The sequence below is a fragment of the Muscardinus avellanarius genome (assembly GCF_963383645.1).
Source record: "Muscardinus avellanarius genome assembly, chromosome: 8".
Classification (NCBI taxonomy): Eukaryota; Metazoa; Chordata; class Mammalia; order Rodentia; family Gliridae; genus Muscardinus; species Muscardinus avellanarius.
Genome location: NC_137794.1, coordinates 92,220,592 through 92,246,293, shown reverse-complemented (window position 1 = coordinate 92,246,293; position 25,702 = coordinate 92,220,592). Strand labels below are relative to the sequence as shown.

Sequence of the window (25,702 nt, the reverse complement as noted above, 5' to 3'; positions counted from 1 at the left end):
CTCTCTTTCTCTCTCTCTCTCTCTCTCTCTCTCTCTCTCTCTCTCTCTCTCTCTCTCTCTCTCTCTCTCTCTCTCTCTCTCTCTCTCTCTCTCTCTCTCTCTCACACACACACACACACACACACACAAAGACCCATTAACACTTTGATATCAGATTTCCAGCCTTCAAAATATGAGAAAATAAATTTCTGCTGTTGAAGTAGCCCTGCCTGACTTTGTTAAGGCAGCTCTACCTAACGAATGCAAGCTTGACCCTGCTCTGCTGTTACAGGAAAGGATACCGGAAGGCACCCATATCCATAACTCAAGCCACAACAGGCCATAAAAAAGATCTGAGCAAAATGCCCGGGAAGCACCAAGGATGCCATAATTCTTTCCATCTGGGGGATCAGAGAAGGCTTGAAAGAGGAGGAGGCATTGAGCTGGACCTAAAGGATGGGCAAAAGTACTTAGGGCCAGAAAGAGTGTGTGAACAGGTGGCAATTCAGGGAATTTGGACATGAGCACGAACCTCATGCTATACCCTGTTCCCTGTGACAATGATCCCAGTTGTCATCTACCTCTAAACAAAATCAATGGTTTGCAAACCTAACTAAACATCAGGCCCAACTGAAAAGCTTTTAAATAAGACACGAATGTTCAGCCCTGCTCCCAACCTGCTGAATCAGGAGCTCCAGGAATGATGTCACAGAACCTTTATTTTTACCAGCTTCTCGGGTGAAATGGCATCAACTTCACCCATTTCAGGACTCTCTTTTACTATATACACAATTCCCTGGTCTCACGTGAGGATGGCTCAATTTCTACTGAAGCAGACAATGCATAAAAATAGGAAATCTAACCAGGCATGGTGGCCCACACCTGTAATCCCAGTACTTGCAAGGCTGAGGATCACAGATTTGAGGACAGCCTCAGCAATTTATTGAGACTCTCAGCAACCTAGGGAGACCCTGTTTTCAAACAAATCAAAAGGGCTAAGGGTGTAGGTCACAGGTACAATTCCCCTGGATTAAATTCCCTGTACTACCCACCCACTCACACACACACACATACACAATATACCCCAAACTAGGAAATCTCTTAGTAATGATTTCAAATGAATTTATGTTATATTAATTAGAACCAAACCCACAAATTTAAAAGTGATGTGCATATAACATTTTGACACACGCACACATACACGAGATATTATTTATTCAACTTGCAGGTGGTGCTCGGTTGTATCTATGATTTTGTCTCTAGTAACACGTGGGGCAGCTCTCTCTCTCTCTTTGGCTCCTGCTTGTCTATTCCTCTCCTTCTCAGAAGGCAGCCACTTCTATGGTTGCTATTTTAAGTTTTGGGTGTTTTTTTTTTTTTTTTTAATTTTTTGAAACTCTCTGAAACTCAAAGCCCTTCTTACTGAAGTGATGAAGTAATCCCTACATGTGGCAGATCAAGTGAGATAATTTAGGCAAAGATCAAAAACTGCCCTGGATCCCACCCTATTCCCACCCCAAGTATGAGCTTTTTAAATACAGGTGCTTTTTTTTTTGGGGGGGGGGGGAGTAGGGCCTTTCAGTTGGCCTTTTCCTAGCTCAGGTTTTAGCTAAATCTGGAGGCACACCTCTAAAAGCTCTATTTCAGTCAAAAATTCACACCGGTGGGGACCTTCCTCCCTTACTGAACAGCCAAGGATCCCAGTTCCCCACCTTCCCAAACACATGAAACACAAGCCGCCATGCATACAGCAGGGAGCAGCTGGTCTCCTTCCCACCTTACAGAAAACCGCCCAGACCCCCTTCCTTTGGGTTCCCTTAGTATCTACATTTCACAAATTCATTCATTCACTGATTACCGGTGGGAACCTAACCCCAACCAGGACCTGCTTCAGATACTGAATGAACAGGGGCTGGGTGTCTGAGCTCCGGAGTGGCCCTTCTAGTGAGAAAAGCAGTAAATAGTCAACTTACTATGGCACACGGCAGATAGGGAGAAATCCTAAGAAAAATAAAGCAGTGTCAGGACACAGAAAGGGGTACCACTGTCGAGGAGGACCGCGAAGAAGCCTTCATCGAGGCAGACTGGGGCAGTGACATGAAGACTTGAACATGGCCCAGGGACCATGGGAGAAGTGAGCTCTGGCGGCCTCTTCCTCTGCCGCGGGGCTCTTGCAATACCTCAGTTTTTGCCTCTGCTGTGGGTTGAATTGTGCCCTCATACAAAGGTACATTGGAATCCTAGGCCCTAGTATCTCAGAAAGTGATTTGATCTGTAGGTAGGCTCTTTACAGAGGTGATAAATCTAACACGAAGTTACTAGGATAAGCTTTGATCCAATACAACTGGTGTTCTTGTAAAAGGGGGTCGGAGAGATGCAAAAGGGGCCAATGCCACAGGCCGGGGAGGGGGCGCGGGGTGAAGGCAGCGGCCAGAGAGATGCACGTCCAATAAAGGTGCACCAAGGCCTCCCTGCAAACCTCCCTGAGATTGAAGAGAGAGGTGGGAAACTGGCTTACCCCAACTCTGCCAGTACCGTCATCTTCCATTTCTGACCTCCCAAATTGCCACTCTCTGCAATCTAGCACTAATCATCTAGCCCTGGGAGGACCCAAGACAGTATCTCTCCCTTACCTAGGCTCTCAGGATAAATCCCTGGAGTACTCCAGCTCCCCCTAACTGAATCCTTCTCCACAATACTACCTCACAGCTTCATAAGCTCTCCCCTGCCTCCCGGTGTCTTCAGGACACCACCCGAATTTCTCACCTTGGGGACACAAAACCCTTAGGATCCAGCCTCAGTATACCTCTCTGAGTGTTTCTCTCATTGTTGCTGCTGGCCAGGACTTCCCAACTCCTGTCCGGCTGTGGCCAAACTTCTATTGACTTCTTAGGCCTCAGCTTACTCAAGGACTCCACTGGGAAGCCTCTCCGCGTCCCCAAGACAGTTCAGTGTCCCTCTGTGCACCAGAAGGCCCTTGCATTAAGGCTGCTGTGGCATTGAGCAAGGCAGGCCTGTCTGGCTCCTCCTTCTGACCATGAGCGCCTTATCTTGTTTGTGTATCCAGATACTAACAAAGTGCTTGGCGCTTGGGGAACACTCATTGGATGGACAAAAATAAATGAACAAAGCATGCTGTATTCCAACCAGCTGGTCCCAAAAGTACTTTTTCCCCTTTAAGTGGCGGGGGATGGGCAGATGACCTTTCCAAGGATTTCACAATAGTGTGAAGAACCACTGCAGCTGGACGGTGCCCTACCTTTCCTTAATGGTTCCAAGAGGAATTTAGATTAGACATTCAAAAGCTGTTCCTTGTGTCGCAAGACCCTGCTGAAGAAAGAAGGGAAGTAAACAGTCTGTCCAGCAATTTTTGAATCTGGAGTTTACCAATATTTTAGAATCTATATTTTGATAGGAAGCGGCCCCTTCTGGTGGGTCTCTTCTTCGGAGCCCCTGATTCTGTAACTGCAGGACACTGACCTAGGGGCAAAGGTCATGGGTGGACAGTGGACGGGAGAATAGGGAATTGTTGAGACTAAGAAAGCAGCGTGTCCTCTGTTCACTCTCCAGAAAAGTAAATATTTCTGAGGTTTCAAAATTATTTGCATACACGGTTGTAAATACTGGAAATTCTGGAAAAGGGCAAAAAATCAATTATATATATTATACATAATATATATATACACATTTTATATACAGTATACAACATTTATGCATAACAAGATGAGGATATGAGGATAACGGACAAAAAAAAATCAGGATTAGGTCTCTTTTGCAAATTTCTAAGTGGCGAAATGTATCCGAATTTCTAGTCCTCAAGCTATAGGGCCTAAAAAAAAAGTCTTGAGTGCTGGAAGAGAGAAAAGGCAAAGTGGGCGGGGCCTGGCTCTTCGCAGCAGGAAGCCTTCAATGGCTATGGAGTCCTGAAGCTACAACTCCGCGCCGAAGTCCTTATTCGGAGCGCCAGACTCGATTTTACCACATAAAGAGCGACAAAAAAAAAAAAAAAAAAAAAAAAAAAAGAGCTCTGAGCAGGCTCCTCACGGAATTGGGGACGCGCAGGAGAGCTCCGTCCCGGTCCGGTGTTAGGGGTTTTATTTGCAAGTCAATGAGCCAAATGGGCGACCGGGCTCGTTGTGCCGCGTTCTGCAAGCAAGGTTATTATTATCGTCTATTGCTCCACTGAACAATTTCACTGAAAAGGAAGAGTCCCGGCAGTGTGTGTGCACTGTGCACGCACCGTGCCATACGGGACGTGCCGCTACGTGCCCACCTCCAGAACGACTTTATTTACCAAGCGATTACCATGTTATCTATTTGTTTTCCTTTTCCGGCACCAGCAGCCTTACTCAGCCTTGAATTTCTTAATTACAAACCCGTTCGCTTCTAAATCAACCCCAAGCCGTCAGGCAGAGCCCAGAGGGAGGCTGTGCAAGTTTGCACACACCTCCATCTCCCGGATCAAGGGCAACAGCAGAAGCCAGTAACTGTGTATGTGCAAAAAGGTGGATCTGGGGACGAGGATCGCTGAGTTTGTTTACAGAGCTGAGACGCCTCAGCTCAGATGCCAAAGCTACCAAGGGCTGCAAGCGCAAACTTAGCAGAAGCACACGTACCCCGCGAGCTCCGAGAGGAGCCAAAGCGCGGACCGGATCCGCGAGCGCGGGAGTGGAGGCGACCGGGCCTGCGAGCGCGCTCCGTCCACCTGCAGCCGCTGCCCGCGCCCAGCTCCTGGCCTTGAAATCGGGGTTCGGGCGGGATGCATATGCACCCAAAATACACCTAGCTGAGCTTTACCTGCTGCTGCCCTTATAAAAACAAAGGCCCGGCTCAGGAGAGCGCGCTCGGGGGAGAGGGCGTCACTTGTCAGGAGCTTTAAAAACAGCACTCAGGGCATCACGGCCATTCTTTGCAGCCCGGGAAGGCTTTGGCAACACCGAGGGGACAGAAGGACTCTCTCAAGGGCGGGGTGGGCGGAAAGGCTGAGCGAACCCCGCTTTCCTGTAGAGGGCGAGCCAGATCGCTCGGGCAGCCGGCTGAGAGCTCAGGGCGGCGTTGATCTGGCCAGAGGGAGGCGGCGAGTTCCCCTCTCCTCTCGGGGCAGGCGCTCCTTCGGGCTGGAGGTCCATTCCCCAGCCTCGGGGGCGGCAGAGCCAAGCCCGGCGTTCCCGGAGGAGGCGCGGAGGGAAGCGGGGTTGGGGGCGGCGGGGCGGCGCCTGGGGCGCAGGCTCGGAGCACGTGCGGCGCGCCGCGGGGACGCGGCTCCGGGATCCCGTCCAGCCAGCCGGCGGCTCCGCGATCCGCGTGTTCCCGCCGCCCGGCGGGGACTTCTCGCTCCGCCCTTTCTAAAATCCCCTATATTAACTGTGGCCAAAGCCCTAAGAAACACAGCTCATTGTTGGCAGCTGCCGGGCGGTCTTGCCGAGCTGTGAGGGCAGCGGAGGGGAAAGAAAAGCGAACGGCTCCGCATCGGCTCCGGCCGCGGCGAGACCTCGGCGCCCGCTCCGCCAGCGCCCCGCACGCCAGGCAGGGCCCCTCTATGCGCTGCTGAGCCGCGCCTGGACCCCATCCCGCCCGCGGCTTCCGAGCAGAGCGCAGACACGGAAGGTGAGCGCGGCCGGCCCGGCTCCTGCCAGCCGGTCCTGGGGCAGGGTTCGCCCGGAGGAAGAGCGCGAGGCGGAGCTGGGGAACAACAGGATGCGCAGCCGCAGGACGGGAGGCTGCGCGAAAGCCCGAAGTTCGCGGCGGGGCTGCGGGGCACTTCCTTTATTAGGCCACTTCGGGGAACGCAGGGGGGTGTGAGCTCGGCCCCCACCCCGCCCCGATCGCCGGGGAAGGGGCTGGTTGTGCAGCGCCCGGCTCCGCGGCGGGTCACGGGTCCGGAGTTGGGTGGCACCGGCTGCTCTGCGGCTGCGATCCCCGGGGGTGGTGGTGGTGGTGGTGGTGGTTCGCAGCTGGCGGGCGCCCGGGAAGCCAGGGAGGCAGAGACCAGAAAACGGGGTGCGCTTTGGTGGGCGACACGTGTGGTGATGGTCTGACCGTCCGCCCTTTTCACTTTCAGGACTGGAAATGGCAGACCATATGATGACCATGAACCACGGGCGCTTCCCCGACGGCACCAACGGGCTGGACCACCACCCTGCCCACCGCATGGGCATGGGGCAGTTCCCCAGCCCTCATCACCACCAGCAGCAGCAGCCGCAGCACGCCTTCAATGCCCTGATGGGCGAGCACATACACTACGGCGCGGGCAACATGAACGCCACGAGCGGCATCAGGCACGCCATGGGGCCGGGGACTGTGAACGGAGGGCACCCCCCGAGCGCGCTGGCCCCCGCGGCCAGGTTTAACAACTCCCAGTTCATGGGCCCCCCGGTGGCCAGCCAGGGAGGCTCCCTGCCCGCCAGCATGCAGCTGCAGAAGCTCAACAACCAGTATTTCAACCATCACCCCTACCCCCACAACCACTACATGCCGGATTTGCACCCCGCTGCAGGCCACCAGATGAACGGGACGAACCAGCACTTCCGCGATTGCAACCCCAAGCACAGCGGCTGCAGCAGCACCCCCGGCGGCTCGGGCGGCGGCAGCACCCCCGGCGGCTCCGGCGGCACCTCGGGCGGCGGCGCAGGCAGCAGCGGCACCGGCGGCGGCAGCGGCGGCGGCTCCAACATGCCCGCCTCCGTGGCCCACGTCCCTGCTGCAATGCTGCCGCCCAATGTCATAGACACTGATTTTATCGACGAGGAAGTGCTTATGTCCTTAGTGATAGAAATGGGTTTGGACCGCATCAAGGAGCTGCCTGAACTCTGGCTGGGCCAAAACGAGTTTGATTTTATGACGGACTTCGTGTGCAAACAGCAGCCCAGCAGAGTGAGCTGCTGACTCGATCGAAACCCCTCACACCCCCACCCCACCCCACCCCAACCCCGGCGAGAGAAATCAAACCCCCAACTTCTTCGGTGTGAATTAAAAAACATTCCCTTAGACACAGTATCTCGCTTTTCAGATCCTGAAAGGTTTGAGAACTTGGAAACCAAGTAAACTATAAACTTGTACAAATTGGTTTAAAAAAAAATTGCTGCCACTTTTTTTTTTCCTGTTTTTGTTTCGTTTTTTGTAGCCTTGACATTCACCTCCCTTATGTAGTTGAAATATCTAGCTAACTTGGTCTTTTTCGTTGTTTGTTTTGACTATTTTCTCACTTTCTCCAGTGCTCAACTGTTAGATATTAATCTTGGCAAACTGCTTAATCTTGTGGATTTTGTAGATGGTTTCAAATGACTGAACTGCATTCAGATTTAGGAATGAAAAGGAAAAATTGCATTAGTTGGTTGCATGAACTTTGAAGGGCAGATATTACTGCACAAACGCTGCCATCTCGCTTCATTTTTTAAACTATGCATATGAGTACAGACTTAATTTTTAAAATATGCTAAACTGGAAGATTAAACAGATGTGGGCCAAACCGTTCTGGATCAGGAAAAGTCATACCGTTCACTTTCAAGTTGGCTGTCCCCCCTCCCCCATATGTACAGACAATAATAGGGCGTGGAATGTCGTCAGTGGCAAACATTTCACAGATTTTTATTTTGTTTCTGTCTCCAACATTTTTGACACTGTGCTAATAGTTATATTCAGTACATGAAAAGATACTACTGTGTTGAAAGCTTTTTAGGAAATTTTGACAGTATTTTTGTACAAAACATTTTTTTGAGAAAATACTTGTTAATTTATTCTATTTTAATTTGCCAATGTCAATAAAAAGTTAAGAAATACTTGTTTTCTAGAAGTCATTTGGGATGGTTGTTCCCTTTGGTAGCTTTTTTTCTTTTCTTTTTCTGTCTGTAAGTTGAACACTTTTATTGATGAGAGTAAGCATTCCAAAGGATAAGTTACAGGACACTAAAACAGGTCATGATGAGCTTAAGCGGGAGCAGTATTTAAAGTAATTGGCATAATGCTTCATTGTTATTGTAAGACGCCTCTTGGTGTGGTTTAATCAAAAGCTGCAAAGTTGTCAGAGTGCGTTCTTTTTTCTTAATTGCCATCATATCTGAATGTGCTCTAGAGTTAGAAAGCTTTGCAAGACTGAACATTATAAATATCTTTATGGTGGGAAGGGGCAAAATCAAGTGTTTCTAGTTATACCTGATTCCACGACTTAAATGGAGATAGACTGGAATAATATACTGAGTGATTGATGGGGGTGGCATTAAATATAAATCTACCTTTATCTCTAGTGACGAATTTTATTTCTCAGCAAAAGTGCTAAGGATAGGCACACATTTCTAGCTTAATCTCTGAAACAGCTTCTGACTGGTTTATAGTTCTGCGAGGAGGAGGGGGCGGAATTCCACCTCAAGGCTTGCTATTTCGTTCTGTAATATTTAAATTTTACTCGGTGAGGTGGATGCAAAGGTCGAATTACAATCTTCCCAAGATGTTCCCTCTCGGGCATGCCCTGTTGTCCAGGATTCCGAGCCTTTTCTGTTAAACGCATTGGTAGCAAAGCAGAGGAGGATGAGATTTTAATTTTACCTACATGAGATGAGTTTATCAAGGAGAGCAGAACCACAGTGAGATGCTGTCGAGGCGTGCCTTACGTAATCAGGCAAAGGGAAAAGGAGCAATATTGCTAAACAACCTCCCATCTCAGGTGGAAGCGAGGGGGCTTTTTTGTTTTCCCTTTCATGTTCCTATGGCTTATCTTATGTTTATAAGAGCAACACAGCAACATTCAAAAAAAAAAAAAAAAAAAACCGGACTGGCACTTAACCTACTGATGGCTTAAAGAAATGTGTGTTGAGGAAACTTATATATAACGCTTTCAAAGACCACTTCCTTTAGACCCTTAGATTCTCACCTGAAATCCCATCTAATCAAATCAGGAAAGGTGGGTATATGGAAGCAGTACATTTCAAAATCTGACATAAAGGCCATTAAATTCAGAGCATCTACATGCTACAGAGTTTCCAAGGCAGGACTATAAGACTAGGATGCACATTCCACTAGCTTTTTTATACCTCTATAATTAACACTTTCCTGATAAAAATTATGGTCTCAAAAAATAATTTCTCTAAAAATACACTGAATCATCCAAAACTCTTTGACCCCCCCATCCCCGTCTAAAAAAAAAAAAAAAATCCAGATTTCCACCTTAATAGCTAAAGCCGGAGTTTTCTTCAGTTAAGAACATGTCAATACTAAAGCTGCAATCAGCAGTAAATCTTCCTGGCTAAGCATTTTCATAGTAAGTTTTTCTTTCCCTTTCCCTTTCCCTTTTCTTTTTCCAGAGGCTCAAATGAAAAAAAAAAAATGTTTGCATACATATTAATACAGCAATTCTAGTTCTTTTTCACTTGTGCCAGGAAAAAAAAAAAAAAAGGAAAGCTATTGGAGGCATTGTTTTTGCATAAAGAAAGAAGCAAAAGAATTGTCTTGCCATTAGCCCACACCATTTATTCTGCCAGGGAATAAGCCACAACACCTGCTCTGTCACTGAATTCCTCCTGCTGCTCCAACGCCGGAACACGTATGTGGAGATGCGGAGCTTAAGGAACTATTATTAGATCTTGGGCCCATCCCCGCCAGAACAGAGGGCTCAGAGGAGCTGGCTATCAGCACTATTTATCCCCAGTACAATCACAACCCCCCACCCCCACTTCACTCCAATGATCCCTGTTCGGTTCCAACTTTCGTGATCAACAATTGAGCAGATTCTACGTGATAGCTGCAGGTCTTTTAAGCAGAGGAAAATAAGTCCTTGTTTGAGCAATCTGATTAATGAAACCTGTACAGTGACCTAGATCGCCAGGCTCCTGGCAGACATTTGCAAAACCTTCTGTGGTCTTGCTTCCTACTAAGTTGCTTATAGCGTATGGGGAAATTTGACCTCTGTACCTTGGCTGTTTGTCAAAAAGTTCTAATATGGTACAAGAGAGCTTCTGTTCCTTAAGCTTTGCCCACAAATAGACACTCCATGATTGATTTTCAAGAAGAGATCAGTGATAAGCGGTAGCACAACCTCAGAGACCCGTGTTCAGAAAAAGAGATCAGCGTTCATCAAACACGTGTACCTCTGCCATGGGCCTGGGAAAATCTTGGTGGCAGCATCTTTGCTGGAGCTGATAAAGACATTGGAGCTATGGACGGGTCTTTGAAAAACAGTTACCTAATCACCACTGTTTATGGGGTGCTAGGCTAGAGTGCTCGTTCCAGAAGGCTGACATCTATTGTGAAGTTTATGGTCTCTGTGACTTTTACTACTGTAAATGCCTGGGATGGCTATAAATTGATGTCAACATTAAAGGCCAGATCCTTTAGAGCAAAATATTAATCCACTAATCTATTATGGGTGGCCAGTTTTGAAATGCAAACTTTGCAGTGCCTGACCATTAGGTGTTTTCGCCCCCTTGTGGAATTTATTTAGAAGGTCAAAAGAAAGCGATTTCCTCCAGAGGTTGTTTTTGTTGTTGTTTATTTTTTTGGCCATTGCCGAAGACTTTGCTTTTCTTCCTTGAAGCGCATAACATATATTTGCACAATACATTTTAAAGAGACAATTCCAGAATGAATACTCTTTATGAAAATAAAAAGTATGTTACTTGCCTTAACCTATGATTAAGTGTGTATCATTGAGATCAGCATCGTATTTGAAAATATGCACTGGCTAAGGAATTCTTGTCTTGAAAGTGTAATGAACAGTGATTTGGACCAATGCTTAAGCTTCTCGGCCATGTGGGGGCATCAATCAGCAGTACCCCCACAACAGGACCATTGATTGGTCGTAAGTGTAAATGATACTACATTTGACGGTATGAGTCTGGAAAGGTGGGGGGAAATATTCAGAAATGCAGAATGCAATTATCCTCCTTGGAATGTCACCAAGACACTGGCTCTATTCTTGTGAAAAGAGCTACAGAGTCTTTAATGAGAATGAATGTTGCTGCCTAATTGAGGCAGTAAAATTTACTTTAGCATAAACCTGGCAGATAGCATTGTCTCCAAAACATCAATAAATTTAGAATTCCAAGAAGTTAGGACCCAAGCCACTGGCGATTTTTTTTTCCCTGTCCAGTGGCACAGAGGAGGTGCTCCATGTAACCTACTTCAGAGATGCTATTTATCATTTTGGTACTTGGTACCACTATCATCAAAATCGGAGCCCCGGGCTGGTTGAGGCTGAGGCTGAGCAGGCAACAATGGTTAGCACATCAAATGACTTAGCCAATGAGCCCCTATTATCTGTGTTCTGTTTGTCTTTTCCCCCCAGAATAGAAGGAACAACGACAATGTCAGAATTTTAATTGCAATGGACTGACTTCAATTACTTGACCTATTTTTATGCAGCAAGGATAGAAATTATTCATTTTTTTCTTTGTGGTCATACTTACAATTTAAATGGAAAAAGAAAATATACAGACATTTTCTATCAAGTAGTTGATAAATAGGTTTAGTATAGAAGACTCACCTACATTTTTGAAACACACTAAGATACCTGAAATAATTTCATCAGAGGAAATTAAACTCATAAGTAATACGCAATAATGAATTTTAAATATCATAAGAGCTGCAGATGTGAATATCTATCGTATTTTGCTACTTATAAACACAATAAAGAAAAGAAAAGGAATATGTTGAGGAACTGAATCCAGGGTCCTTGAGAAAGAGAAAACATCAGACCCTCTTCCTTCCAGACTTTCTATGAACAATAATGGCTTTTGAGTGGCTGGATCCTTATCAGTTACTTTTTCCCCCAGACAAGCAATAAATGCTAGAGACAGCCCAGGAGCTGTTTGGTGGTACTTTCTGAGAATTCTGCTTGGCTAACCTGCAGAGTGATGTAAAACAGATGAAAGATGGGCAGTGAGTATTATTACTTTCCTTATATGTTGTTGGTTTTCATTAAACTGAACTAAACTGGAAGATGAGTGAGGCAGGGCACAAGGTAGGGTGAGCATCCTGGTTCACAGGATTCTTGGAATTTTCCCATGGCATCGCCATTGTGCTTAGCCCTGAAATCCGCCCCTTTCTTTGCTCTACAGTAGAGTGGTCACTTGATTACATTTGGGGTTGCTGAACAAAGCCCACAAGGGATCTGTCTCCTATGGGGTCTGCAGCCAGGCAAGGTCAGTGCACTGCACTGGTGCAGGAGATATGCAAATGGGCCAGTGGCTTTTGAAAAGTTAACAGATATCAAAGATTCCTGCCGGTCCATTCTTGAAAGCTGGGTAGGAGGCAAAATTTAGGCTTAAGTAAAAGCCAAACTAGCATAAAATCAGAAAAAGTCAGCCAGCTCCCAGCCTGTTGATATTGTTTTATAAACATTTGGAGAGGACAGAGTGACAGAAATGTGACTGGCAGCTCCTCAAGACTTTCCTTTTTGTGTTTCCCTTTGAATGGACACATAATTTGGCTTTCCATGGAAAATATGCTTTCCACAAGTGACTTGGCCAGAGAGCTTTTTTAAAAAATAGTGTTTATTGTAAGCATGGTGGCACACACTTGCATTCCCAGTACTTGGGAGGTTGAGATAGGAGGATTGCAGGTTCAAAGCCAGCCTCAGCTACTTAGTGGGCCCTCCATAATTTAGTGAGACCCTGTTTCAAAATAAGAAATGAAAATTGGTCTAGGTGGGTAGCCTGAAGATAGAAGGCCCCTGGGTTCCATTCCCAGTAACACACACACACACACACACACACACACACACACACACACACACAAAGTTTATTGTACACTACTGTTTGGGGAGGTTTGTTTTGGATTCATATTTCTTTTTGTTTTAGTTTTGGGGGCTCCATAATAATTGATATCTCCATGCTGACAGACATGATATTCAATTGTGCAAACAAATCCTTAGGTCACCTTGAAAATACTGCCCTGTTATATTTATTTCAGCGTGTGTGTGTGTGTGTGTGTGTGTGTGTGTGTGTGTGTGTGTTACTTTTGTGTTACTGGGGATGGATACCAGCATCTACCTCCAAGCTACACCTCCAGCCCTATTCTTTATTCTTTATTTTGAAACTGGGTCTCACTAAGTTGCAGAGGACCTCACAAGTTGCTAAGGCTGGCCATGAACCTGTGGTCCTCCTGTCTCAGCCTCTGAAGTACTGAGATTGCAAGCACTTGCTATCACATCTGGCCTTATTTCAGATATCTTTTTGAAGGCAAATAAGCAAAATAATCACCATTCTATATTTCTCTCTGATTATAAATCTGATGTATTCAATAAATGTATAAATGATGAGCCCAGTAGGTCTAAAGTGCTTAGTCTGAATGCTTGATTCCTGATAGAAACCTAGAATAAATAGCTCAAAGTTTCTGAGACTCCTGTCTGACAACATTTTTTTGGGGATCAATAATTCTCAGCTGGGTGGAGCCCCCCTCAAAGAAGCAGACTGAAATAGGTAAAGAAAGCAACAACTTAAAAAAAAAGACATGTCCCATATTATGTTTGAAAAATCTTTAGAGCCAGGTGTGGTGGCACGCACTTGTAATCCCAGCATCAGGGAGGCTGTAATCACAGCATTCTGGAGGCTGAGACAGGAGGATAGCGGTTCGTGGACTGCCTCAGCTACTTAGTGAGGCCCTTTGCAACTCAGTGAAACCCTGTTTCAAAATAAAGAACAAAAAATAGGACTGAAGGTATAGCTGGGTTCCATCCCCAGTACCACAAAAAAAAAGAAAAATCTTTAAATAAATATTAGTTCAATAAAACAAAATGTAAAAAGATTTTTCAGACTCTTTAGGGTAACAAGACATGTATGTTAAAATGTTGAGAAACACTGTTTAGATGGCAATAGGACCAAGTCAGAGAAATTCACCTTCCAGTCAACATTCTTAACAAATCTCTTTGTTGACCCCAAGTTTCTTGTGGCTGCCTTGGTTGGTGTAGGCATTTGGGGAACCTTATCTTCTTCAATGCTCACAATATTTCTGGTATATGTTATTATTCAAATTTTAGATTAAAAATCTAATGTTTAGTAAGGAGATAATTGCTCAAGAGTGGCACAGCTCAAAGGAGGGAGATAGGCAGAGTGGCGTCAGAATGTCACAAACCTTCTTGCTCATACATAGCAATGCTGATCTAAGCCAAGTGACTCCTATTCTTAGATGCCACTAATTGAAAAATGACCAACTGAATAATGACACTGCAGAATAGAAATCTACAATATCTGTTCATAAATTACAAAATATACTAACACAGACACAATATATGCTTATCCATACAACTGCACACCAAGCACTGGGATTCACAAAGTTTTTTTGAATCTACACTTTTTCAATTCCAGTCGAAATAGTCTTCCAGAGTAAGTCTGGCCCTGAGAGCCCATGTATTACCTCCTGGTAGGTAGCCCAACACCTTCTTAGCATTTTCACCTCTAAACTCTGCGTGTCAATTGAAAAAAAAAAAATGCCCGTGGTTTCTATTGTAATCCTTTCATTGAATAGCATATTGCTGGATAGAAAACAGTTTCTCTCAGAAACTCCGCCAGTGCCTCAGCTTTGCCAGTTCTATAACCTAGTAGATGAAAAGTGTCAGCTCTCACTCCTAGAGAGGACTGCTTTGAGACTTGCTCCACTGTCTGTCAGCAATTATGTGTTAACATTGATGACAAGACTGGGGTTGATTTCAGGATGATAACATGTGAGGGGGAAAAGCACATCTTAGAATAAAGGAAAAACAGAACTTAGTTTACACTTGAATAATCTCCCCCTGTCTACCCAAACTTTCTCCATGCAGGTGTGAGGCTACTTTTTCCTGCTTTGGTCTTCTAAGGAAACAGAGAACTCTTCCATTAGTGGTTGTACTGAAAGGAATAGTAGGTCAGGAATAAACAACACAGGTTGTAGTCTTAGCTCTGCAACCAAATAGCTGTGTAATTCAATCGCTGTTGGTTCAAGTTTCTCCATCAGTAAAATGAAGATGTTTAATTAATATGCCTTGTATTCAAATTCTCATGAAGGAATCATAAGCCTATGCCTATCATTTTTCTTCCTCTAAAAAGATGGAGTACAATATTATAAGCCGCCTTCAAAGACTATACATTATCTTACCACCATTTTTCCAAGCTAACTGTGAGCCCAAGGATGTACCATAAACTTGACCCAATAAGGCTGGAATCACCTCTGTAAACATTTCCCTCCATTGTCATAGTGACCACAAGTGTTAGCTGCTGAGATTTATCAGTGTGAAGGCAAATGCCCAAATTTTACCCCTCATGAGATATTTTTGGTGATGCAGGTGACTACATAACATTTTTTTTTTGTTGGGACACTGGTTTAAGAAAATTTGACAAACACTTCAGGGTCTGTTCTATTTCTTTACTGATTAGTTTCATTTTGCAACCTCATCAATAACAGGTCCTCAGTACAGACTTGTACTCTCTTTCCTTCAAAACACTCTTTCTAGCCAGGCATGGTGGCACGCTTGTAATCCCCGCACTTGGGAGGCGGAGACAAGAGGATCACGCAGGTTCGAAGCCAGCCGCACTGGCATAAGAGACCCTGTTTCCAAATAAAAATATAAAAAAGATAGATCTGGGAGTGTAGCCCGGAAGCAGAAGGGCTTCCAGGAACCCCAGTACCACCCCCCCCAAAATCTCTTTTTGCGCCACAATCAACATCATTAACATGACTATTATTATTTAATGTCTCAAGGAGAAAATCTCATATACAAGGCTAAAGGCCGGGTGGCCAGCCGACTAAGCTGGTACGTCAGAGTTTTCAAGCAGTTACGTGGCACATGTTGATGTCCATTTATCTAGTTCCCCTTTCCCAGCTTCCCAATGCCAAATTCCTCCAGTTTAGGAAATTAATGATTTAGCTAGATGAAGAATGAATAGATTGGTTGAAAATAAGTACATCAATGGAACTGGCTATTAAAAGACATACCTGCCCAGGAAGCAATGACTGACTCCCATGTAAAAGTAATGTAGCCAAACAGTGACAGAATATTACAAAACACTTATTTATTTCATGAATCAGCCACTAGGTGGAACTAAGAGTCTGTAAGTTCTTATTTGCATGGTTCTGAGCAGCTGAGTCTGTCCCTTGTTTTAAAACTCCCCCTCCCTATTTGCTTTATTGAAATATAAATTATCCCATATGACCTCTTAGAACTTTCAAAAAGGGCTAAGTTAGGGGCACCGAAACACCTTCCCAGGAAAAATTCTTGCTACAGTTGATAGAAATTACGAATTGATAAACGGTATCTTTTTTCCTCCTTTATCCCCTTCCATTTTCTTTCCCCACCTAATCCAGGTTCCTCTTTTTTACTTTTTATGTTCATTTTTAATTCTTTATTTTTCTCATACTTTTGTTGGTATGTTGTAGTCTTATCCACTTCCATTGTGAAGTGTTCTCCCGCCTTCTATTCATTCAGGTGCCAGTGGCTCAACTTTCTGCCCTGCTGAAGACATTTATATCTAAAGAGAGAAACTCCAGAGACACTAAAAGAAGACTTCTGTTTTGCTTTTGTGGTGCTGGGGATTGAAATGCAGGGACATTCTACCTCCGACTTATACTCCCAGCCCAATATTTATTCTTTATTTTGAAACAGGGTCTCACTACGTTTCAGAGTGCCTTACTAAGTGGCTGAGACTGGCCTTGAACCCTGATCCTCCTGTCTCAGCCTCCTCAGTATTGGGATGACAAGCGTGCACCACCATGCCAACAAAGAAGACGTTTGAATGGTAGGATTTTGTACATGAGTCAGGATGGAAGGATGAAATTGGAAGGTTTCTAGGCCTTTCTCTACTTTCTTCTACTCCTGAAATCATCCTTCTCTCTTGTTTTTCCGTCTACAGCTCAAGGCAACCAGTTCCATTGTCAAACTAGTCCCTCTGCTCCTACCTTAAGCATTTGTGCTCACCAGATTCTTACCTCACCTCTCCAGCCAATCCCATCTATTCCTTGAGGTTCTGATACTATCTAGACACTTGAGCCTTTCACAACCCACACCTCCAAACCTCCCCTGAGCTCTGCCTACTACTGAATAAACACACACACACACACACACACACACACACACACACACACACACTTCTAATACACCTGTGAGTATGTCCAAGACTGCATTTAGTCCTATCTACCTTGGCCCTATGTCCCATTCTTGGTTATTAAAGCCACCGGTCTTCCAACAGGCAAGCTAGAGATCTGAAAAATTTCAATTTCTTTCTTGGTACCACCAGCCCCACCTCCCTCAACCTAACTGATGACTATATCCCATAAGTTTTGACATTTGCAAACGTCCCCTCAGCATCTATCAGAATTTGCTTCCCCAGTGACCACGCTAAAATGGAACCACCTGCAGTTTTCTACAGTGACCCCTTTTCTCCTCAACCTCACTCCACTCTTCTCCAGAGCACAATGGTGGTTTTTAAGAGTATTTATAAATTCATTCACACTCATTTCATCAAACAATGGTATTCAGCTGAGATTCACTGAGATTCTCTTAATCTCTTGTCATGTAACTTCTGCGGCAGAGTAAGAAAAGACCCTCCCAGCTTCCTCCTGATTCTCCCAGGACACATGCCTCTGGAGCCCCGAGCTTCTGTACAAGTCCAGCTACCTTGCAGCTGCCATGCTATGAGGAAGCCAGGTCATGTGGGAAGGTGGCATGCGGGTGTTCCCTCCAACAGCGCCCGCCCACTGAGGTCCTCAGTGGACGGCCAGTAGCAACCTCCAGGTGCTTCCAGTCTTCAGCTGAGTTATGCTCCACTCTGAGTCTTACATGCCTCCTGGCCACAGTAATTGTTGAGTCTTCCCACTTGAGGCCCTAGATATCAGACATCATGGAGCAAAGAAAAGTCATGCTCCTTGAACTACCTTATGTGAATTTGTGGCCCACAATATCTCTGAGCATAATAAAATACTAAGTTTGGAAGTAATCTGATCCATACAAATAGTAACTGAATAGTACTTATCACCTCACATTAAACATGTTTTACTTAGTCAAATTATTTGTTGATTACTGTCCTTGTTTACAATATAAGCTCCATGAAGACAGAGGGACTTTTGTCTTTATTCTTTGTACATGTATATAGTATACTGGTACATGGTAGGTGTTCCATCAATGTTTATTATTAAATCAATTTATTGTGCTCATTTAATGTTGAATAAATGAATGAATTAGTGAGCAAATAAATTTATTTTACCCTTGTCACATTATTCTTTTGCTCTCCATTCTGTTGTCTTGGTTTAGAAATTCATTTTTTCCTACGTAGATTGTAAATAAATTCCTACTAAGTCTTATTTCTTCCCACTGTACTTTCTACTATCTATGCTTCATTTTTCAGGGAAAGTTATATAAAGTACTGATTCGATTTATAGCTCAAGTCAAGTAAAATGGTGAATCCGGTCAGGCATGTTTATACATAACAACCAGTGATTGAACGGATTAGACCAAGGGCAAGTAGATGTCTGGGGTTGCAAATGAGGGTTAGCATATGGCCAGCCAAGAAAATTCCAGTAGAAGAGCTACAATCATATCTTGGTGGTGTTTAAACTGAAATTATCTAGAGCTGAGGCTGGGATGTCCTTTGAAGGCCACAGACGCATACCGAAGAGCACAGAAACTAGCTTGCAGAAGTCAACAGGAAGTGGAACCACAAGTGAACAAAGCCATAATGAGGGACCATATGACCTCAAATAAAGACCTTTGGAGAGAGAAGACACATCTGTCCCTGACAGCATCTGCTTTCTTGATTCAATACACATCAGTGAGATGTCCTTAGACTTTGCTTTCTTTTCTCTTTCTTGGTACTAGAGATTGAACCTAAGGCAGTCTACCTCCAAGCTACACCCCCAGCCCTATTTTGTTTTTATTTTAAAACAAGGTTTCACTAGGTTAATGAGAGTCTCACTACATGCTGAGGCTGCCCTGGAACCTGAGATCCTCCTGTCTGAGCCCCCCAGTACTTGGGAGGCTGAGAGAGGAGGCTTAGTCTTTTCTTTACTTAGACTTTTCTTTACTTACATGAGTGGTTCTGACAACACCTAGTACATGATTCTGTGTTCTTACCTTTGCTGTTTCCTGTCCCTGGAAGCTTTTCTCATCCTCATCCCTTGCTAAGTGTCTTTCGGTATTCATCTACAGCACCATCTTCTCTGAGGAACTTCCCCATGTGACTCCCTGCTTTGGGATGTCAATATACATTATAAATGCCTGTACTCGCCGGGCGTGGTGGCGCACGCTTGTAATCCCCGCGCTCGGGAGGCGGAGACAGGAGGATGGCGCAGGTTCGAAGCCAGCCCCTCTGGCTTAAGTGACCCTGTTTCGAAATAAAATATATAAAATAGGTTTGGGAGTGTAGCCCGGAGTAGAAGGGCTTCCAGGAACCCCAGTACCACCCAAACTAACTAAATAAATAAATGCCTCTACTCTATGGAATGTTTATACAGTACTATGATTATTAACTAAGACACTCTTCTCTTTTACTTTTCCATTATATATATTGGAAATTTTCATCAGCAAGTTAAAAAAAAACTCTGATTCTTGTTTAAACCAGTAGGAAAAATATTATCTGTCATTAGCCAGTGTAAGGGGTCTCTGAGGTTGATTAATTCATTGACCTAATGTCAACAGAGACTCAGGATTTTTCTGCTGGGCTGTCCTCAGTGTTGAAGTGGTAAAGAGTGGCATTAGCAGAACTCATATGATATGTAGGAAAGAGGTAACTTTTTGCAAGAGCCTCCTTTTCCTCATTTACTACATCATCCTGGAGTTGGTTTACCATGAATGGAATGCTCACAGTTGTCAGCTAATCACCTGGGGTGGCATGCATATGGGCCAGCAGCTCTACTACCTGAAGAGTCAAGGCAAGGCAGACCCTTGCTGAAATTTTTACCGCAAAGCATATATTGGTTTAGCTGGAACTGGGACTATTTTTAAGATTTTTCTATTTTCAAGTCTTCATCATTTAAAATATATGTAACTAACAAAATAATATTAGAAGTCACTTAAAGCAGGTCTACTTGATAAAAACTGAAATGTGTTCTACAAAGTGACATTTGTCAATATAAGTAAATACCCTTTTTAAAAGAAGTATGTGGCCGTTAGGTCTTCATTTCTAGCCTTTCAAAAATTCTCTCACTAATATAAGTAAATAATTTCTTTGGACCAAGCAAATTGTGTACATGTTGGCAGGTGATTAATCTCAGTGCAAAATGAACAGAACCTGATATTTGTGAATGATTTACTGATAGCTGAATGCTCTGTTTCCTTGATAGAATACATGGGTCCATATGTAGAAGCCAAAAAGAATATAAAACTAGTCCTGCCAGATTCCAACATGGGAGATAAACCCAACACATGGCTCTGTCTACTTGTCGTTTGGCCTGCCTTCCACAAAATGCTCCTTCTTGCCATCGGTCATATGCAGAATCCTCATAATCTCACATGTGTTTTCATGCATGAGAATTCTCATAATCTTACATGCTTTCTGGCCACGGTAATTGGCTAGAGACTCCCAGACAGACCTAACTGCGGCAGTATTATCCCTATCGTCCTGGCTACAGCTGATTGACCCATGAATAACATCTGACCTTATAATAAAGCTTTCCTTGCGAGTTTTAATTCGACAACAGAGAGAGCTTGTTATATTTTTATATATTGTTACTGATGCATCATAATTATAAATCATAGTGAGATTCAAAATGATAGCACACATCACTTGAGAGAGATTTGTTTTTAAACCTAGTTGAGCTCAGAGTGGTGATACATGCCTACAATACCAGTACTTGGAAGGCTGAGACAGGAGGACTGCAGGTTCAAAGACAGCCTCTGCAAGTAGTGAGACTCTATTAGCAATGTAGTGAGATTCTCAGTAATTTAATGAGTCCTGTCTCAAAATAAAAGGGCTGGGGGTATAGATTAGAGGTAGGATGCCCCTGTGTTCAATCCCTAGTACCACAACAAAATAGACAGACAGACAGACAGACAGACAGACAGACAGATAGATAGATAGACAGACAGATATGAGATAGATGGATATAGATAAATAGATCCTAGAAAATAATTATGAGCCTAGAAATACAAGGATCATAATTTTTCTGTCAACCAAATTTTGAGATGTGTGGAAGAAGAAAATCTGGGAGAATAAAGATAATATGGAGAGAGATGCAGACAAAGGATGCAGATACTACCTGAATTCTTGAAGTCCAGTTGCAACTTTACCTTTTCTGAAATTTTATTATATGAGACAATAAGGTTCTCTCTTTTGAATTAATTGAATTGGGTTCAATAACATGAAGAACATCTTTTTGAGAAATAATATATATGTATGTATTATATATATGTATATATATATTTGCCAATATATTTATGTTTGCCTATATATGTTTGCCATATCTTAGTTCTAACACAAATTTCATTGATGTTTTTATTTTTGTTTTTTAAGACTTCACTGAAATACATGTCTGGGGGGATTTTATTTGACACCTATAATTTTGGGTGACTTAAAAGCAATCATTTTTAGTAGACAATTTGAGGTATATGACGTCAGTATTACAATTCTCTCTTTTCCTTGTTGGATAAGGCTCCTGGCATCCTCTTGAACCAATGTTACCCCAGGTAATAGAGGCTGCAATGTGTGCCCAGATTCATCCCCTTCAAGACAGAAGAACTAGTTCCCTAATTTGCTGAGAAGCCTGAAAGCCCTCAGAGGACACCTTTCAGAACATCCTGAGCACCTTGCTCAAAGTCACACCCTCTCCCTCCTGAGGCAGCCTGCTTCCAATGACTGGTCAGTGTGTGGATAAATGTCAGTTCCCTCCCTCCAACCCTGAAAGGCCACCCTAACTTCAGAACCTCCCATCAGGCGGACAGAGGAATTCCCTGAACTGCACTGCAGCCCATCTTCTCCTTCCCAGACCTATTCCCTCTCTTCATTCCATAGATATTGCTTCCAAGAGCTTTTTACAACCAACCCCCAGCATCCTGCCCCTAAGAAACCCAACCCAGGCTGGGTGTGGTGGCACACGTTTGTAATCCCAACATTCGAGAGGCTGAGACAAGAGGATCACAGTTCTTGGACAGCCTCAGCTACTTAGTGAAGCCCTTTGCAACCCAGTTAGATCCTGTTTCAAAAATAAGAATTAAAAAATAGGGCTGGGGTATAGCTCAGAGGTAGAATGCCCCTGGGTTCCATCCCCAGTACTACAAAAAGAAAGAAAGAAAGAAAGAAAGAAAGAAAGAAAGAAAGAAAGAAAGAAAGAAAGAAAGAAAGAAAGAAAGAGAGAAAGAGAGAGAGAGAGAAAGAAAGAAAGAGAGAGAGAGAGAGAGAGAGAGAGAGAGAGAGAGAGAGAGAGAGAAGGGAGAAAGAGAGAAGAAAATAAACCCAACCTGGAGCATGACACCTATTAAAAATCATCAAGCTATGAAAATGCTGGGACCTTTAAAAAACAAATATTTAATGACTCCTTGAATTTCTCTAGCCCTCTTTTAAACATTGTAGAGGATGAAAGGTACAAGGCATGTCTCCTGTGCTTAAACTCAGTCTCACTGGAGGGCACAACTTAAGCAGGCATCTTTATACAACCAGCAATGTGTTCAGAGGAGGAAGACCAACAGGAGGCCAGAATTAGTATGTAGTAGGTGAATAAATAAATGCATCGATTCACCAAAGAGCCAGGTGTGGTGGTGCACACCTGTGATCTCAGTACTTTGGAGGCTAAGACAGGAGAATTACAGGTTTGAGCCCAACCTCAACAGCTTTGCAAGACTCCCAGCAACCTAGTGAGACCCAGTTTCAAACCAAAAAAGGCTATAGGTATAGCTAGGAAGTAGAATGCCCCTGAATTCAATCTCTAGTACCACAAAAAAAAAATGGTAAATAGGAAAAGATATGTGTGAGCTGAGATAGACAATAAAATTTGAGGCTAAACCACATTTACCAATGTCACCTTTTTTTATTCATTAACTCACTAGGGGAAATTTCTCTCAGTTTCTCCCAGGGCTTTGGACTAATGCAGTAGACTCCCTTTCTCATTTGTAGCTTTTAAGAATAACTGTAAAATACACTGGGAATGCTATATCTTAAGATAAGGGAGGGATGGAACAAAACAGCCCAGGCTTGAACCAGGATACCCTTCAGTGATTTAGCCCAGTTATCCTCCTTCCCCAGGGCATCAAAGCCAAAGTGGACTGTTTTCCAGAGCTCCTCAGCTGTGACACAAGAGCAGCAGGTGCAGATGAGACTCTGTCTACCCCGGGGAGCTTTCCTGAGCCTTGGGGAACCAGCTCATCCGAATATCTTCTGCTATCCCTCGCCACCTACCTATAAGTAGTAAACCCATTTCATATAACTTTTTGTAAGTCATCTATTTCTCTCACCAGACTCAAGTAATCAATAAAAGTGCATCCCAAGACACAGTGGGCTAATATGGTAGCCAGCACACAGTGAACCTGCTTCATGCCCAATTTGCCATCTACTACTTTTCACAACAGTGACAATAGAATATGAACCCAAGCAAATGCACATGATCCTGCTTTGCTTTGTTTTGGTTTGGGATGGTTCTCAGAGAGAAAAACCTACCCTTCCCCCACATGTCAGAAACTAACCTGGCACACGCTCCCTGAGTGGTCAAAGTGAACCAAATGTGTTCCCACCACAGATAACTATGGAGAAAGAGGGATGTCTTACAGTCAGCAATACCTGTAGCCACATCCGTAGTAATACCTTCCCTTCCCTCACTATAGTGTTCTACTATCCCCGAACCTTACCTAACTTGACTCGTTCTTGGAGGTAGGAAAATAAGATTCCATTCTATCCCCCTTTTGCAGATAGAGAGAGTGAGATTCTGAGATCCCACATATTAGATCTGAGCTTAAACTGGAAGTCTTTCTATTCCCTTCGCAACCCTATGAATCTTTAGTTTATGCATGGACTGTTTAAGGGCTTCTACTTGATGGCTGCCAATCAAAAGAGCTATGGTTTATATCAGAAAAAGGGAATTTATATTTTTACTTCTGGTATCACAGTTGGTTTGGGACTCAATACATGTCAATCGAGCTTAACAAAACAAAAATTTGTACTATTGCCTATTTCACTGAGAAATTAGGCACTTGAAACTGGGCATGGTGGTGTATGCCTATAATCCCAGTACTTAGGAAGCTAAAACAAGAGGATTACAAATTTGAAACCAGCCTCAGAAACTTAGAGATGCCCTTGATAACTTAGCAAGGCCCTGTTTCCAAATAAAAAAGGGATGGGGATTTAGCTCAGAAGAAGAATGTCCCTGGATTCAATCCCCAGTATCACAAAGAAAGAAAGATCTATTTATCTGAATATAAATCCTGACTTAAAACAGAGAGAAATTTGCACAATTAACTGTACCCTTAAACAGACAAATAGGTATATTGTATTCTAAATAATAAATACCTTTATTCCTTTCTGGGTTACAATTACACAATTCTCCAGGAGATAAAAGCTAGATTCTATTGAAACCCTTTTTCCTTTTCTGCTCTGTTGGACAGCATATCATTCTACTCTTAACTGAGATACACCTATTTTGGGATGTCTACATTGACAGGTCCCTGGTAGGGTGGAGAGGGGGATGGGGTGAAAATTGATGGGAAAAGAAATTGGGCTGTCAGCTCCTGCAATGCGCCTTCCACTCAAATCAGCTTGCTATTTCCTCCCGTCTCCAGCCAGCATATGGCAAAAACACAGTTTGTTTTTTCTTTCCTTCATGAGTGAAATGAGGTCATCTCATATGCAGTCATTATTCTGTAAGGATTGTTCTGTAGGCTGATTTCATTTCCTATTCTCTTGTCTACTCTTGTTTCCACCTATATTTACATCTCATTGATTCCCAGGAATAATGTCTTACTCACCTCCATTCCATCTGCTCGTGCAGATGATGAAGATTCTATTTCTAATGTGTTTTATTCCTCAACCTAAGGCTCATCCCAGCAGTTTCACTTATGGACAAATGACCTTGACCAAGACAATTACGTATTTACTGGCTTTATCTTCCTCCTCTACGTACACAAAAAAAGATAATTATAAGCATCCTGTGAATGAGCGTGCTTTAAAAATCCCCGTGGATTCTTGAAATGCATGGATTTAATGTTCATGATTATACATTTGCACACAATCCCTGGAAGCCCTGGACATATCCAATAGCTTGTCTTTATTTTATTTATTTTATTTTTTATAGTACTGAGAATTGAATCCAGGGGCATCCTAACTCTGAGCTATACCCCCAAGCCCTACTTTATTTTTTATTTTGAAGCAGGGTCTCAATAAGCTGCTGAGGCTGGCTGTGAACCTACCATCCTCTGGTCTTAGGCTCCCAGGTATTGGGATTACAGGTGTGTGCCACCATACCCAGTAGCTTGTCATTTCAAGTGTGTGGACGTTTGAGGATGGAACCTGAGGTGGACTGACGGCTGGTGCCTGATCTCTGGAACTGTCCAGAAGGCTCATCTTGTTTCTTCACTGAATAGGACCCACAAATAAAGCTATCTGCAAGGGATGTTGGACAAGGTGGAGAGAAAATAAAGCAGATAGGAAGATGATCATTATTAGCCAGAAAATTTCAGTTTTGAATAAATAAGCGAGAGATATTTTAAATCGGGCAGTGTCTCTGATTCTGCCATATTTATTCAACACGGAAAGAAAAAAAAGAGCGATCGAAGAAATTGTTTCTTCAAGTGCTTTTGCCAATGCAAATATGGAAATTTGCAGAGGAAAACTAAATGCTAAAGCAGTTT

The 25,702-nt window shown here is 43.7% G+C and overlaps 1 protein-coding gene across 1 annotated transcript; it reads left to right on the top strand.

Moving 5' to 3' along the window:
- Nucleotides 1-6,042: 6,042 nt before the first annotated feature.
- Nucleotides 6,043-6,864, top strand: CITED2 (Cbp/p300 interacting transactivator with Glu/Asp rich carboxy-terminal domain 2; the record flags this gene model as incomplete). The annotated part of the gene is made up of 1 exon (XM_080699771.1): nt 6,043-6,864. Exon 1 carries the CDS (start codon nt 6,049-6,051, stop codon nt 6,862-6,864), a length of 816 nt encoding a protein of 271 aa, XP_080555897.1. The 5' UTR covers nt 6,043-6,048.
- Nucleotides 6,865-25,702: the final 18,838 nt, after the last annotated feature.